Source organism: Carassius carassius, chromosome 20 (genome assembly GCF_963082965.1).
Source record: "Carassius carassius chromosome 20, fCarCar2.1, whole genome shotgun sequence".
Lineage (NCBI taxonomy): Eukaryota > Metazoa > Chordata > Actinopteri > Cypriniformes > Cyprinidae > Carassius > Carassius carassius.
The window spans coordinates 28691351-28703615 of NC_081774.1; the positions used below are offsets into that span (position 1 = coordinate 28691351).

At 34.9% G+C, this 12265-nt stretch overlaps 1 protein-coding gene across 1 annotated transcript in view; it reads right to left on the reverse strand.

Annotated features, from left to right (window-relative positions):
* Nucleotides 1-1118: 1118 nt before the first annotated feature.
* LOC132096797 (tyrosine-protein kinase JAK1-like) overlaps nt 1119-12265 on the reverse strand; it is a 31094-nt gene continuing 19947 nt past the window's right edge. Inside the window, exons 12-24 of the mRNA XM_059502404.1 lie at nt 11688-11825; nt 11510-11597; nt 11279-11406; nt 10593-10728; nt 5563-5714; nt 5289-5448; nt 4870-4961; nt 3441-3624; nt 3154-3278; nt 2803-2975; nt 1805-1922; nt 1611-1721; nt 1119-1524 (exon numbers count right to left, since the gene is read on the reverse strand). Of these exons, the coding sequence (XP_059358387.1) occupies nt 1417-1524; nt 1611-1721; nt 1805-1922; nt 2803-2975; nt 3154-3278; nt 3441-3624; nt 4870-4961; nt 5289-5448; nt 5563-5714; nt 10593-10728; nt 11279-11406; nt 11510-11597; nt 11688-11825 (1713 nt within the window). The 3' untranslated portion in view covers nt 1119-1416. The remainder of the gene's footprint in view (nt 1525-1610; nt 1722-1804; nt 1923-2802; nt 2976-3153; nt 3279-3440; nt 3625-4869; nt 4962-5288; nt 5449-5562; nt 5715-10592; nt 10729-11278; nt 11407-11509; nt 11598-11687; nt 11826-12265) is intronic.

Consider the following 12265-nt stretch of genomic DNA (forward strand, 5'->3'; position numbering starts at 1 on the left):
TTTTTTGAAAATTAAACAGTTTACAGTACAATGTTAAAAAAAGAATTATAAAATGCAATGACATTCATGACTATACATATGCACCTTGCATTTTAATAGATCAATCTATCTGTCTTAAGCCGTTTTTCCACCATCAGGTTCTCATTGCTTAACTTTACCATTATGGTCTTTGATATGGATATGGTTTGGTTTTCCACTGTGGCACTGATAACAGAGCTTGTAACACAGATGTATCACTATCAGTCATTGCCCTGGTAATGCAAGTACAGTGTTTCCATACAGTACAGTATGAGATGTAAGTAGTGACTGTATTTCGGTTTGCTTCACTCAAATAGAATGCTAGACCAGCAATAGTAAGAAATCACACAAAACCGAGCTGAAGTGGAAACTGGAATCGTTTCTTATAACCACTGGTGGAAAAGATTATCCAGATTATCCAGTAAATATAACAAATATGCCCCCTGTGATATGCAGGCACCTATGCATTTTATCTTTCATAAAATAAATCATATGTTTATACATTAATAGGCCAGATATACTAATCAGGGTAAATTGGCGTGAGAGCACTAATGGAAGGGTATAGTTCTGTGTGTGATTTACTGAAAATAAGCAAATTAAAGAACACAGATGCATCCAGATCATTTCTACAATGACCAATGCAGTCTACCTAGAGCAGAGCAAATTAACAACTATTGTGTCAAGAGCAAAAAGGGTTAAAACCACTGATTCACTTTGATGGGGAAAGTTACTTTAAAAAATAATGCATTACAATATTGCGCTGCTTAGTTACTTTTTCTGGAAAGTATTGCGTTACATTACTTTTGCAGAACTTTTTTTCATCTGGGCTCGGCTTGCTTGTTTTTTTTTTATTATAAAAAGGTTATAATTTTAGTATATGTAAAAGGCTGAAGGAAATGTAAATAAAAAATGGGAAAACAAAGTAACTGCAGTACTTATTTGAAAAAAGTAACTCAGATATTTTCTGCGTTATAACTTGCGTTACTTGTAATGCGTTACCCCCAACATTGCTGATCTGCAATCGAGATCATTATATATAGATCAGTGGTTAAAACATGCTTTTTGGGCATTAAATAATAGTACAAATACAATACTTTTTAATGCCTAAAGAGGGTTTGCACTGGTGTAAGGTATTAGTAAATCTGGCCCTAGATTTGATGCTGCTTCAGATTTTAAAAATGATACATTTTTAGTACTTGATACTTCTTAAGTGCGAGTGGTGTGTTAACCAAGTAAGAATACACTGTATTAACAGAGTGTTTTTGGAGGTAGATGATTAACTAGCAAAGATTTAAAGAGAATGTAACATGCATCCTTTTCGAAGTATAATGAGAAAGTTACATACAAATACTAAATGAATCTGAATTCTGTAGGTGAAACTGATGTGATGAATGGAAGCTAGATGTTTTCTCTAGTGAGGAGAAACTCAAACTCTTTGATCAGGCCCTTGAAGTCCACTCTGTTTTCTGGTGCGTGACTCCAGCACCTGTGCATCTGAGTGTACACCTGCAGCCACAGACACACGTCTATTCAAGAATCTGCCTGTAATGTAATATAATACAATAAAAAGTCAGAGAAAAGAGAAATCTCACCATTTCAGGGCACGAATCTGGACATGGCATCCTCCAGCCTTTCTCAAGAGCTTCTACCAGCCTGGCCATGGTCATCTGCCCATGAGACCGGCCAATCGTCTTCAGGAATACCTGCCAGAGAAACCAGGAATTATCCGATGAGTCTCTGTGATTATAATACCTGATGTATTCAATATCAGGTTTGTAAGGCTCACCTGTGGGGGGCTGTTGTCGCGGTCACAGTAGGTCATGATTTCATAGAGAGTGACCCCAAATGACCAAACATCAGATGCCTTGTAGAACTTCCGATTAATCAGACATTCTGGAGCATACCTACACAGAGGACATGACTGGGGTTTAGCTGGACCTTCAGCTGTGCATTTAAGCTTTGTCTCACTTTTTATCAATTTACTTTTTTTTTTTTTTTACTGCTTACACACAAAATCTTCACACAATTTCTGAAACCTTACACTCAGACACCAGAACCACACACAAAATCTGCAAAACCATACACTAATTCTCGGCCTTTGACTTCAATTTCATAAAACACAATGCACAATTCTCCATGTAACACAAAAAATCTAAAAGGAATTAATATTATAGCAAAGGTGTTTGCAAAGTTTTGTTTTTGAGTGCTTCATTTTGCAAGAGATGTGATGCATTTTGAGTGCAAATTCTTGGATTTGTGTGCAAAGTCTTAATAAAAAAAGGGGGGGGGGTTAGAAAATGTGTGTAAACAGTTGAAAAAAAAACTAATACATCCTTGCTTAATAAAAAATATTACCTTTAAGATGTAGAAATGTAGAAACGTTCTTTACAGATGCATTAATAACAAATGTATTTATTTAAAAAAATATATATATAATATATATATATATAATATATATATATATATATATATATATATATATATATATATATATATATATATATATATATATATATATATATATATATATATATAAATAAACACACACACACACACATGTAATTAATAAAGTACTATATTCAGAAAGCACAATTTGTTGCATTTTCATCATGGTACTGTAGGTGTTTGAATTCAAAGGGAGAAGATAATAGCTTTTGCAAATGTATAAATCATATGTCCTTTATAGAACTATTCAACAAATTTATAAGCAAAAATCTTAAACAGTGATTTACATAATGATTGTAATATATAAAGGAGTGTTAGCAGGAATGAGTGCTGCTTTACCAGTACACAGGACTGTCCTGTTCTTCGGTCACTTTGTAATATTCCTTATCATCTTTGATGCTCTTAGTCAGACCAAAGTCCCCGATCTTTACAAGTGCTTCATTCTCCACCAAGATGTTTCTCGCTGCCAGATCCCTGTGGATGTAGTTTTGAGATCCCAGGTACTCCATACCCTGATAAACACACAATATTTATACTGATTTAAACCCAAAAGATGGCAGTTATAGTGATTGCTTCTGTTGTGCAGTGTAAAAAAAAAAAGCATTTTGGAAACTTAAGTAACAAATAATATCTGAATATAAGTAAAAATGGGTGAAGCTATCTATATATCTGTTGTTATGGTTACATTACCTGACATATCTGAAGAGCATAATGCAGCAGTCTCTTCTGATCGGTCTTGGATTTGTTACGGGGCAGGTATTCTTTCAGACTGCCAGAGGGCAAGTACTCCATAATGAGTTTGATGTTCGCTCCTCCTGAGTGACACACATTCACCCCAAGCAATAATACAGTAAGTACATATAAATGGGCTATATATTCATTTGTAACAGAGGTATATAAACCATCAAGATTAGAAAGCGATGTAAACATTGTGTGTAAACAGATCCTTTGTGTTTGTGGCTGTGCTCATGCCTTGCCTTCGTCATTGCAGATGCCTTTGTATTTGACGATGTTTTCATGGTACAGGTTTCTGATGGTGCTGATTTCTCTCCTCAGGTTGCTGCTCTCATTTTCCGTTTTCAGAGATTTGACAGCCACCAGCTCACCTGTCTGATCTCCCTTAGGATCATACAGACACAGTTCCACCATCCCAAAGTTACCCTGGACAAGATTGATAAAGAACATAAGCAGATAATGAATCAAGAACATGGGATTATGGGATTTAGGAGGGATGAGAGGAAATGCAGACATCTCATTGTGAATGAATCAAGTGTGAGACTGTTTTAACTTGGTCCAGAATTCCAATTAGAATCACTAGTTCGAAATTCTAATGCAATTTGCACCGTATTCCTATTGAAATCTCTAAAAAATCTATAATATACTGTACACTTCCTGTAAACTGGTTTTGGTGTACTGGGGTTACTGGTAATCATAATAATCCTTTGGGAACAATAGTGTTGTTATTGTTAAATAAAACTTAAACAAAAATCAATTAACAATCATTTTCGTTAATATAAATAAATTTGGAATAAAACATTTAATATTAGATGAAATGAAATGATGCCTTATTATCTAAGCGAAATCAAATTAAATTTAAACTGTGAAAAATGTATTAGAATAAAGATAAATATATATAAAAATAAAGCATAGAATATAAAAATAAAAGCAAATTTTATATACGGATTACTATATATTAATACTATATAAATAATATTTATACACTTATACATACATTTCCAAGTACTTTTAGTACTTTCCAATTAGTGGTCGACCGATAAATCGCCAAGGCCGATATATCGGCAGATAATTGGCATTTTTCAAATATCGGTCTAATAATCAGATAGAACAGTTAAAGAAAGGCATTAATGTACACAGAAAGTATTTTAACGACTGTTTTTTTATATTAGGCCTATTAGTAATAGAAAGGCAAAGATTATAATACTTTCTCTTTTGCTGTCAGCATTAAGCAAATACGCATTTAAATAATTTAAATAAATATTTGAAAAATATGATTCCCAGTGCACACAAATTTCCCAGAATACTGAGTGCTCTGTTGGTTACAGTGTTTACTTCCTTTTTTTTTTTATATTTGTATTCAATATTTATTTGTGAAAAATACCTCCATCTAAAGTATAAGCATGCTTCTTTTACACATTCACTTTTTAATCCATTGTCAAATAATTTAAAATTTCTTAAATATTGCTAATAATAATTTAAAACATCATATCTGCTATCCCCCCCCCCCCCTCTGTTTTCCAAGATATCGGCATCGGCTGTCAAAAAACACATATCGGTCAACCCCTATTTCCAATATAATCCAGTAGAAATCATGTACATCATGTTCCTTTCTTTGACTAGGGAAAAGTAACAGTACGTGACAATCATAAACCAGGAAAACCTCAGTACCTCTCCAAGTTTTCGGATTTTCTTGAGAAATCTTCTCTTGAAATCTGTAGGATCAGTCTCCTGCGGAGGAATTGCCTCCATAAGGTGAAGCGCTGTAAATAAAAAAAATACAATAAATTCAGTAACGTATATACGTAATACAACCACAAAGGTTACTTTAAACTGTGTTTTAACAATTAAATAATACACTTTTAAGTAAGAGTAATAAGAACGAGATTTGTAAATGAAGGTTGTAAGTGTGCTGAATTGTCATGATATTTTTTTTAAATCAAAATATTTTCCTTCTTTCTTTTTTTTTTAATATTTAAAAATTGTATGTAATTGATGACAAGTTTTTTTTTTTCTTAAATTTACTGCATAAAGAAGAGGTAAAGACTATTAGTGTTTGTAATGATGGTGTGATATTATGTGACAGATACCTTTCTCGTGCTGCTCTTTGATTCGTCCCAGCTCTCTCACTATGGCTCTGAAGAACGGTCTCTTCTTGGGGTTATAGTTCATGCACTGTGTGATCAGATCAGCCAGTTCACTGATGCTAGGTGTGACCAGAGTACCGCACACCTCATAGAATCGCTCTTTCTGTTTATGCACACACAGATGTTAGATTAAAAGTATTACAGTCAGAAACAATAAAACAGCTGCTGCTTTGGACAAGTATAAATGTAGAGTCATCTTAGAATCGGAGTCTGGCACCTCTGAGAGTTTCTTTTCACGCAGAGGCACCTCGCCATTGTAGCAGATCTCCCATAGCGTGGTCCCAAACCCCCATTTGTCTGCTGCGATGCTCAATGCTTTGGGGTTTTTAACACACTCTGGGGCGATCCAGGGGATCCTGTCAATACACTCTGAGCACAGGCACAATCAGGAGTGTTAGCAGTGCAAAACTGTCATAGTAAAGTCAATACACATTATACTGTTTTTAGTAGGGAAACATCACTTTTTAAGACCTTCAAAATACACATTTTTTACAGTTATTTTTAAAGATATATACAAGAGTTAAATTTTTGGCTCATTTTGGACCCGGGTATGTATGAAGTACCACTAGGTGTCGAAAATACTTTTGTAATATGATCTTTGAAGTTATTTTAGTGTCAAAAGACTTTTGTAAAATATATTTAGCTTGTTCCCCATTATCTCACACACTTTTGGGACTAAACTTTGTTAAAAAAAGAAAAAAAAAGAATATATACTCCTATTGACAAACCATTGCAGCATGCAAAATTTATCATTTTTTTTCATCTGAAGGTGAAAAGTCTATGCAGGTAAAATGAATTTATTGTGTCTGGAAACATTTCAGAGTAGTATTTGCTGTTTTGATGCTGTTTTATTAGAAAATTATTTTAAATTCAAAGAAATGTATTCACATTACCGTATTTTTCAGACTATAAGTCGCACCTGAGTATAAGTCGCATCAGTCCAAAAATACGTCATGTATATATATATATAAGTCGCACTGGACTATAAGTCGCATTTATTTAGAACCAAGAGAAAACATTACTGTCTACAGCCAAGAGAGGGCGCTCTATGTCTTCAGTGTAGACTACAGGAGCACTAAGCAGCATAGAGCGCCCTCTCGCGGCTGGAGACGGTAATGTTTTCTCTTGGTTCATGTCAAATTAATTTTTATATACAAGTCGCACATGACAATCTGTCATCACTCTGCGTTTACGTTCGCACTCTCCACGAGCGTGTCTTCATTTATGTGGCCGCTCGCTGTCAGCATCCGCTGAACTACTGATGATAAAGATGGCGCCGGTGTGCTTGGCTGGCCGTCTGCTCTCTGTCCTGGCTTTGTTTTTTATTTTTATTCCTAAAGTTTTTACATTGATTACGTATGACCGTCAATTGCTTTTAAACATAAGAGAATCTATTGAGGCTGTATCAAACACTGATTTGAGATCTGAGAATTTTAACAGCCCACCCCCTCCCTTCTTGACGAATGTCCCGGCCTTTCGAAGCCAGCTGCCATGGAGCTTTCCTGGAAAGAAGCGCCGCAGAAGAAGGGGGAAAAGAGGGGGTATTGCGGTCAAATTAAAGTTGCATCTAACAAGCTTACATCCATCATGCCATGGCTTGGGTCGCTTTGAGTTGGGATGTGGCCGATTTGCATCATGGCGCTCGCTCGAAGTGGCGTATTATTGGATTTTACCTGTGACTCAGGGCAAGTATTCCAGCTCTCCTCGTCTCCGGACACCACGTCTTCGCCGCGGGGGTGTAAATCTCAACAATCTTCGCTCGCTGTGCTGTGCTACACAGACGAACTGCGATTCGGTACAGGTAAAGATGGCTTTGGTAAATTCAAGATCGTTGATCAACAAGACATTCATCTTGCGAGATTTCTTTACCTCAAATAAATTGGATTTTTTGTTAATTACTGAGACTTGGCTGACTGCGGGGGATACAAGCCCCTTTTCCGAACTTGTGCCAACAAACTGCTCGTTTTTAAACTGCCCTAGAACTTCTGGCAGGGGCGGTGGGCTTGCGTCGGTGTTCAAAAGCCGATTTTGTTGTCATACCCTAAAGACTGAATCCTACTCAAGCTTTGAAATACTACTCTATCAGCTAAATAAACATCAGTTATCGATTGCAGTGGTTTATCGTCCTCCGAAACCAAACAAGGACTTTTTAAAGGAGTTTTCAAACTTTTTGAGCGAAGCTGTTCTTAAATATGATAGGCTTTTAGTTGTGGGGGATTTTAATATTCATGTTTGTTGCGAGTCAAATTCCCTGGCTAAAGATTTTCTTAGTCTGGTTGACTCTCTGGACTTCATTCAAGTGGTAAATGGTCCCACTCACAAACAAGCTCATACCTTAGATCTTGTATTATTGCATGGTATACCAGTTTGCAAACTTGAAACTCTTGAATTGAGTTTTTCAGATCATATGCCTATTATGTTCACTTGCTCTCTTCCAAATGGTAAAACTATGAAATCTAAGAGGTTATCACAGCAAACTCGGCTTTTTAATCCTTCATCTAATGATGATTTTGCTGTTTATTTTAAGGAGGCCTGTTTGATATACAATCTTGATTCCTCCTTAAATAATTCAAATGTAGATGAACATCTTTCATTGTTTAATTTCATTTCAAATGATATTTTAAATTCTGTGGCTCCTGTGCGAGAAAAACGACTAAAATCTAAACCTGAACCCTGGTTAAACAGTACCACACAAGAACATAGACGAGTTTGTCGTAGAGCCAAACGGAAGTGGAAAAAAGATAAACTACAAGTATCTTTTGAAATTCTACGTGAATCATTAATTGGGTATCAAAAATCAGTTAAACTGGCAAAATCTCAGTATTTTTCAGATATCATTGCAAAAAATTGTCATAAACCTAAAACTCTTTTTACCATTTTAAACTCTGTTTTAAATCCAAATAGTGCTGTTTCTTTGAATGCCTCAGCTGCAGTATGTGAAGATTTTCTCAGGTTTTTCACAGATAAAATAGTTGACATAAGACAGCGTATAGTATCTTCAAATTATGACCTATCTGTCCCGCATCTCTGCACTCCAATTTGTAATGAATTCCAGACAATCTCTTTTAGCTCCTTTCAAGATATTATTAAGCATTTGAAACCCACTACATGCCCACTTGATATTGTTCCCACTCGGTTTTTTCTCGAGGTCTTTGATGTTGTTGGACCAAGTATTTTAGTTATAATAAATAAGTCACTTCTTACAGCAACCGTTCCAAGATATTTTAAACATGCAATTGTTAAACCACTGCTTAAAAAACCTAATCTCGACCCGGCCGTCTTATCAAGTTATAGACCGATCTCAAATTTGGCTTTCTTTTCTAAAGCCTTAGAAAAGGTTGTTTTAGAACAATTACAGAGCTTCTTAGAATCAAACAATATATTTGAAAAATTTCAATCTGGTTTCAGGAAGCGTCATAGTACGGAGTCTGCACTTTTAAAAGTTTTAAATGATATTTTATTAACTGTAGACTCAGGGGACTCAATGATACTTCTACTTTTAGATTTAAGCGCTGCTTTCGATACAGTCGACCACAAAATTCTTATATCGCGCCTAGAAAAATATGTGGGTATTCAAGGTCGCGCTCTGGACTGGTTCAAATCATATCTCGAAGATAGGACTTTTTCTGTTTGTCTTGATGGTTTTTCTTCATCCAGATGCGCCCTGATGTTTGGAGTTCCTCAGGGCTCCATTTTGGCTCCTGTTTTGTTCTCCTTATATATGCTTCCTTTGGGGTCTATTTTTACCAAGCACAAGCTGTCATTTCATTTTTATGCTGATGACACCCAAATTTATTTGCCCCTGAAGCACAACGACAAAACAGCTTTGAGATCCTTAGCTGCATGTCTGGCTGATATTAAGTATTGGCTTTCTTCAAATTTTTTGCACCTTAATGAGAGCAAAACAGAGGTTATGGTTTTTGAGCCTTCAGGCACCTTTAATTATGATTTGGGAGACTTAGTTTGCTATGAAAGACCCTCTACAAAAAATTTGGGTGTCATTTTTGAATCCTCACTCAAATTTGACAAACAGATAAACTCTGTAGTTAGATCTTGTTTTTTCCAACTACGATTGAACGATTAAAACCAAGAGTTTTTTAACCTTTTCTGAGTTTGAGAGAGTGATCCATGCATTTGTGTCATCTCGGCTGGATTATTGTAATTCTCTCTATGTTGGAATTAGTCAATCTAATATAAATCGACTTCAGATGGTTCAGAACGCAGCTGCCAGACTTTTGACTGGTACTCGCAAGTTCGTACATATTACCCCTGTACTGCGCTCCTTGCACTGGTTGCCGGTCCACTACAGAATTGATTTTAAAATTTTACTTTTTGTTTTTAAAGCTTTGAATGGTTCAGCCCCTACTTATCTTTGCGACCTTGTGAACCCAAAAACCTCTGTTAGATCTCTGAGATCCTCTGAACAAAAATTACTGATGTTCAGTTCAGTATCAGTGTTCTGATTTGCATTGCGGTCTTTATTATATTTATGTATGTATGTATGTGTTATGCATGTTTTTGTGTATAGGTGTGTACTGTGTGTATATACGCATGTATGTATATTTGTGCATGTGTACATGTGTATGTGTATATATGCATATGTGTATATCACTTATTTTATACCTTTTTTTAGTATGACATTGTACAGCACAGTGGTCAACTATTGTTGTTTTTACTGTGCTTTATAAATAAACTTTGATTTGATTTATAAGTCGCAGGACCAGCCAAACTATGAAAAAAAGTGCGGAAAATACGGTACATTCATTCTAATGGGGTTAATACTGGTTATTATCAGATCAGAATTATCAGATGTTCTTATGATTGTGACATACAATGATTTATGAATACTGAAATAGTTTTAATTTCACTACAGTTTATAGTATTTAACAGTTTTTTTCACGTGTAATTTGACATTAAAAAAAAATATGTTTTTTAAATGAATAAAAATGCAATAATAACACAGTAATAACCAGGCAACATTCAAAACCGAATTTTTTTTCACATTCACTCATTAAAGAGAAGTTGTTGATTGGTTTAAAAAAATAATAATAATTATGAATTATATTTTATAAAATTCACATTCCAAATGGACCTAAAATGCAAAAATAGTTTACAGATTTTCAATGCATTATGGGGGTTAAATTATTTTACGATTAATATATTTGATTAAATGTTAAATATGTGTTATTAAATAGTCACTGCACGCTTGTATGGTTCTCTGGGTGAGTGTGAATGAGTGTGTGTTACCTGTTTGGCTGAGCACAGTGATGGACAGTCCAGGATCACTCAGTTTAATGAAAGGACCACATTGTCCTTCCAGACCATCCAACTTCAACAGGACATTTTTAGCACAGACATAGCCATGGACAAGCTTCTTATCCTCCTGAAAGAGAGAAAATAAGACATTTCTGCCTCAAACATCCCATTAGAGAGTTCTGAATTATACAGTATATGTACTTTATGAGTAAAGCAGGATATCAATTCATCCCCTAGAAAATGGATACTTGATAATGTTATTGTTGTGATATAAGAATAACATAAATAATTACAGTAAACATCTCTTTTGTCTGTTTTTCAGTAACTGAAAAATACATTAAAATGCTGTTCATACAGACAATGATTTACAAACATATGTTCTATGATGATCACACTAAAAATTACTAAAACAAACTAACAAAGAACTGAAAATATAAAAATAAAAGCTAATTCAAAATACTAATAAATACTACAATATTATTATGGCTAAATAATTCTAAAATAACACCGATTCAAAACTAAAACATGTTCGAGGTTTAATTATTTTTTAAGATGTTTACACCTTAAATTCACATTTTTATTTAAAGTCATAAAATCACTGACCCATAAGTTATAAATAGTTCGCAAAATGTAAACAAGGGTGAAACTAAGTCAAAGTTCAAACTTAAATATTGTACCAAATAGCTGAGGACACTGGAGAGTTGCTCTGCCACTTGGAACTTCCAGGAGGGCGTGAGTTCAGAGCGATGATTTCTCATGAACAGATCCAGAGGGCCGTGCTGAACAAACTCCTCCACCATAATGACTGACAGAACAACGAGACATGAGATCATCTGCAGTCAAAGCTCAACTATTTCTTTAACTTTAAGTATTGCTGCAGTTTTGTCTGGTGGAGCGGGCACACTTACTGTCCATGCTGTGCATGCATACGCCATACATCAGAACCATGTTTTTATGTGAAATCTGCTGCATTACACTGACTGTGTCCAGGAAGGCCTAGGAGCAGTAGAGCAGGATTTGTGAAAGCAATTACCAGTAGTAGAGTTATATCCTACTGTATGTATCAATAGATGTGGTGCATCTTACAGAAATGTGTCCTGCTGCCAGCATCTTCAGAACCACATCCACCACCTCATGGCCTTCCAAACCGTCATCATCCTCATTTCTCAAATTCAGCTTCCCAGAATATATGTTTGTGCAGGTGCCTTGGCCCAAGTGTTTCTCCTGTTTTATTAATAACAGTTTCAATACATTGCTTTCCATTTCTAGGCTCCATTATTATTTATATATGACCCTGCTGGAATATCCAACTTAAACTCTAACACAATAACTAATCTATGCTGCTTCAGTACCTCGGACCTGGTCTAACCAGCTTCAAGACATTTTATTAATTCCTATTTTTTAGCAAAAACATCTAAACATAATCTAAATCACTTAATAAAATTTTGTTTTACATTTTACATACATTTTTCATTTTAAACATTAATCTCAATAAAATCTAGATTTATGACTAGGGCAACTAATAAATTAGTTGTTTTTGACCATCTTTAATTTAATAAATAAGCTTTTATGACACCATTTCAGTTCTATAATTCTCAACTCCAAAAACTACTAGTCTAAAAAAGTTAAGACGATCAAACACTATTAAAGACAACTGATATAGT